Source organism: Tachysurus fulvidraco, chromosome 19 (genome assembly GCF_022655615.1).
Source record: "Tachysurus fulvidraco isolate hzauxx_2018 chromosome 19, HZAU_PFXX_2.0, whole genome shotgun sequence".
Taxonomy (NCBI): domain Eukaryota; kingdom Metazoa; phylum Chordata; class Actinopteri; order Siluriformes; family Bagridae; genus Tachysurus; species Tachysurus fulvidraco.
This window is the reverse complement of record NC_062536.1, coordinates 10,887,863-10,892,862: the sequence shown is the minus strand read 5'-3', so window position 1 is coordinate 10,892,862 and position 5,000 is coordinate 10,887,863. Positions and strand designations below refer to the sequence as shown.

The 5,000-nt window shown below is 34.5% G+C and overlaps 1 protein-coding gene across 1 annotated transcript in view; it reads right to left on the bottom strand.

The window, feature by feature from the left end:
- Positions 1 to 2,851: 2,851 nt before the first annotated feature.
- LOC113645790 (apoptosis facilitator Bcl-2-like protein 14) overlaps positions 2,852 to 5,000 on the bottom strand; it is a 4,455-nt gene continuing 2,306 nt past the window's right edge. The window contains exons 2-6 of the mRNA XM_027151643.2: positions 4,574 to 4,873; positions 4,275 to 4,376; positions 4,102 to 4,160; positions 3,487 to 3,756; positions 2,852 to 3,353 (exon numbers count right to left, since the gene is read on the bottom strand). Coding sequence (XP_027007444.2) covers positions 3,306 to 3,353; positions 3,487 to 3,756; positions 4,102 to 4,160; positions 4,275 to 4,376; positions 4,574 to 4,823 — 729 coding nt within the window. The 5' untranslated portion in view covers positions 4,824 to 4,873 and the 3' untranslated portion in view covers positions 2,852 to 3,305. The remainder of the gene's footprint in view (positions 3,354 to 3,486; positions 3,757 to 4,101; positions 4,161 to 4,274; positions 4,377 to 4,573; positions 4,874 to 5,000) is intronic.

The window sequence follows — 5,000 nt, the reverse complement described above, 5'->3', positions numbered from 1 at the left end:
CCTCGGGTCACGGGGAGCCTGTGCCTATCCCAGGCGTCATCGGACATCAAGGCGGGATACACCCTGCACGGAGTGACAACCCATCGCAGGGAACACACACACTCTCATTCACTCACGCGATCACACACTACGGACAATTTTCCAGAGATGCCAATCAAACTACCATGCATGTCTTTGGACCGGGGGAGGAAACCGGAGTACCCGGAGGAAACCCCCGAGGCACGGGGAGAACATGCAAACTCCACACACACAAGGCGGAGGCCGAACCCCGACCCTGGAGGTGAGAGGCGAATGTTGCTACCCACTAAGCCACCGTGCCCCCATAATTTAAACAATCATAAAAAAAAATCAAGCAAGTACATTTAATAAGTTATGTTTAACAAAAAAAGTAACAGAAATAATGCCATTTTATAACCTCATATAATTGAGCAGAAATATCTTGGTAACAAAATCTCATGCACATTAAAATCACAAATAATACAAAATAGCAGCAGATCAGTAATATATATAAACCACTCTCACAGCAGGTGTAACAAGTTTCCATCACAACCATTTTCATGCAAATGCTTTATTTTAGTATTTTTCGCATTGTTTTGATGCAACAGTATGTGGCCACTATTAGTTTTTGCAGGCTTACCAAAATGAACACCAAAAGCTGCTGTTTCATGTTTTCTGATCAGAGGATATGCACATGCTGCGTTTGTCTGAAACCTCGCTGCTCTCACTTTTCCCATTTTGCCACAATATGAAACAGAATGTTGGAGAAAATGAACTAAAAATAAGTTGTTATGACTGACAAGGTGACACAAATCCTCTACCATCACTAAAAAGAAATGAAAAGTCGCATCACTTAGCTTGTAGGTGCCTTAGACAACTATTTATCTTTTAACATTAATGTAATGCACAAAAAAAATTAAGAGATTAATGCACATATGACATCTATTCATATTGCATTGAATATGGCTCAGGTTATGTGTTCAAACCCATGACCTTCCAAAACCATGACCTTCGAACCCATAACCTTCCGAACACCTTTACCACTGAGCTACCACATCCCCCATTTTTTATAATATCTGTGATTCCTGTTCTTGGCTCACAAGACTGGAATACAGTACTCTGCTTTTGTTCCTGTTGTAGCCCAGAATCGCCTATTGAGTTCCAAATAAACTGGACAGAATGTGTATATCACTAAGTACAGTCGTAGTTAGTAATTTAGACCAATTGTGCATTCCAATTAATCAATGCTAATTAGTTACAGGTGTTCAAATCAACAAAATGGCAAGAGTGCCCAAATTTATGCACCTGTCTAATATCGTTTTGATGCATATTGCACATTTTCTGTTAATCCAATAAACCTCATTTCACTACTGAAATATTACTGCGTCCTTCAGTTATTTGATAGATGAAAATGAAATTGCTGATCCTAACACCCACATATTTATAAATGAAAATTATGGAAATTGTCAGGGGTTCCGAAACTTTTGCATACGACTGTATATTAGAGGTGCAACAAAAAATAACACACAAAAAACATTTACTAAACTGTAAATGGGTAGTTGACGTGACATGGCTTTTTCACTGTCACAGAAGATAAAACATAATTTATTTCACATTTTCATAATTTAGAATACTGTAAATGGTTAAACATTTTCCTGTTTTATATGAATTTGTTGTTTTGATACCCAAGTTATTGTTAGTTTTTTTAGAACTTTGAGCCAAATCTCAAAATTGTCCTATGGTGTGACGGTAGACAACATTATTTCATAAATATTACATTTTATAAATAAAGAAAATAATGTTTAAAAATCTTAATGAACACTCCTGTCTATTTCACTAAGTGGCCATCACTTTTCATATACATACATTTCTAAAAGTGTAGGAATTTCATAAAGTGTGTCACAGAAAAAAATGTCCTTTCCTGTTATGCAAAAACCTAATTTTAATTTGGGCAATATCATGGACAAATACATTTAATTGAAAGACCCCACTCAAGGTCATGTGACTGAAGACCCCTATGAAGGCCATGAGAAGTGCACATGGTAAGTATTTCTCTCAGAATTGTTTAAATATTTAACTATGTTTTAAGACCACTGAAGTTGTCAAGTTTTTTTTGTCCTTTGGTGTGACACCATTCATCTATTCATGGTGAAAATGATTCTAATTAGTACTTTCATGTAAAATAAATATCACTTTAAGAAAATAATGTTTTAATAATGTGAACAATTCTGTCTCAATTCTGTCTGTATTTATTTTATGTTATTTAATATAATTTCTTAGTACTTTTTAAATGTCACACCATAGTACACATTTACAGTATTGTTGAGTGAAAAAGTGAAAAAAATATGTGGTCATTGACAAAATGAGTGACCGGTACTATTTTCTGAAACTGCAGTTTTCATACTCCACAAATATATATGTATTTATATGTATTTTTTCTTAAAAAATTATGCTTTCCAAAAAAAAGTACTTTTTCTGGGTCATTTGTCAACTACCCAAATGTTGCTTGGGTGTTACTTACAGTAATACAAATTTTGATAATATTTGTGCCTTAAGATGTCTTATGTACATAAATGATCTGTAATTTTTTATTTTAATTTTATAATCCATTATTTTTTTTATCCTTTTTATGAAAGAATCAATAGTTCTTCTAATATGACTATATTCAAAATATTCTAAATTATTTACTTACTTATTGCTTAATAATTAAAATTACCATTTAATGACTATCATATTCTATACCACAAATAAATAAACAAATAAATAAACAAATAAATAAATAACGTCCTCTAAAGATTTCTTAAAGCATAAAAGATCATAATGTTAAATCTTCACAGTCCAACATTTATTTGAGTGATTTTTAAAAAAAACCTTTATTTGAGTAAAAAAAATTTAGCTTTTCTACTAGAAAAAAAATCTACTATTTCCCCAAAACCCTGTAAATCTGCATGCATAAGATCTGTGAGATACAGACAGACAAAACATAACTGCTCATAAACACACAAATCAATCTGCATACAACCATAGGTATAATACAAAAACATGAAAATATCTAACACAAAATTACTTATCAACTTACTCATTGAATTAATTAGTTATAAAAATTAACAAAAAAAACATCGTTAAACCACATACCTACACTTCTATTTCACAGAGGCTTTGGTATCATGGATATGTAAACATTCAACTTTTTTTAATAAAATACTTTTCTTATTCAAGTGACTTGGATCCTGAGAATAATTAAATCTAATGAAGTTCGAGGGGGGAGGGGTGTTGGTGAATGTGGGGTGGATCAAAGTCTTCTAGGTTTATTCGACTTCCTCTTTAGCATCACTGTCTGTGCTGAAAACTTTTTCCTGAAAAGAGAAAACAAAAGAGACGGGAAAAAAAATTTCATAAATAATGACAAGAATGTGCATCTAAATCAAACAAATCAAAAGACACAGAATATGAGTAGGCATGGCTTGGTAGCAACTGTATTGTACTTACATAGCCGCCTTGTTGGTTGACCCAGGGGGTGAAGTAGTCCTGCAGGTATGTAGCACCAAAGCCCAGCACTCGGTTCATAGGATGGGAGTCCATGGCATTTAGGCGGCTGGTCAGCTCAAAGGTGATCGCGATCTCAGCTTGCTTTCGGCTCTGTGTAGCAGGAAGCTCCTCTGGACTTAGTCTGTGTATAAAGCTACGGGCCAATTTTTTAAAGAAACCGTATGACAGAGAGTCCTGCAGCTGTTTCATAAGCATGTGGTCCTTTTTTATCTATGGACAGACATTAAGCAATTACTTCAAAATGTACAATTTCACAGTGATCTTTTTTCCACCTTGATAAATAAATATAAAATAAAGAAAGTATTTTCTCATCGATAACACAGAATATGAAATATCAACACTGTTTTTGTTTATGGGGCCACCTTTTCAACCATGAACAAAGATGAAAAATACTCAATTCGTTCATTGAAAACCTGTCACTCTAATCACCTGTCACTCTAATAACTATCCTATTTTATTCATATGTAACATTTTATCCAGATATTGTTACACTAGTGATTTATTTTTACAACCTCCAAGTGCATCATTAAAATGAAAGGAATGAATGTGACTTACTTTCTCGTTAAGTTTATCTCCATGTTCCCGAAGCAGTTCCACTAATTCCTCCACAAGATCTGTAGATACAGAATACGAATTAGAAACCTTGCTAAGTCATATAGCTACTTTTACATGAGCTCTGTATGCATAACTAGCACAGGATATGTGAAAAAATAAGAACATACACTCACCGTCACCATCAGTTTCTATATCCGTAGATTTAAAATGAACTTTATCTGTGAGTTTAGTCAACTTGTTGACGATTTGTTCAACTTCTTCCTGGTCTGAATCAGCTGCGGTTACGAACACAATGAAATTAATTAGTGAGCCATGTTTATAAGGAAAATACCTCATGACCTACAAATATAAAGCTGCAGCCTCTGTATATAATTGTAATCCCAGAAACAGAAAGGAATTGTTACTTTTTCAATTAACAATACATATGCCATAGCATTAATAAGTGATCTCAGGGTTGCATTCTGACACTCACATGAACCTGCAGTTGCCGGTTGTCTGTGAGGAGGTCTAGTCACACAATCTTCATCTTCCCTCTCTGGCCGAATGCAGCTTATGATCTTCAGAAATTTACGCTTCTTATTTTTCTGTGTTTTATGGTGTTTCTGAGGATGTGTAGGAGCCTTCACCTCTCCCACACTGTTGCTTTGGGTGGGATGACTGTCTATTTTCTTCTGTACGTACCTCAAAAGGAGTTTGTACTCCAGACTGTCTGCGGGAAACATCTGTGCAAGCAGGTCTGCCTGGTTCCTGGTTGTAGAAAAGGACTGAAAGGCTGTACAAAGGTAAAAACTGCTTGTATAAGCTTCTTAGTCATTTTAATTGACCTTAAACTTAAAGTCTGTCAACTGTTTACATGAAGCAAATGATTTCATACCTTATCTCAAGAGTTAAAGTTTAAT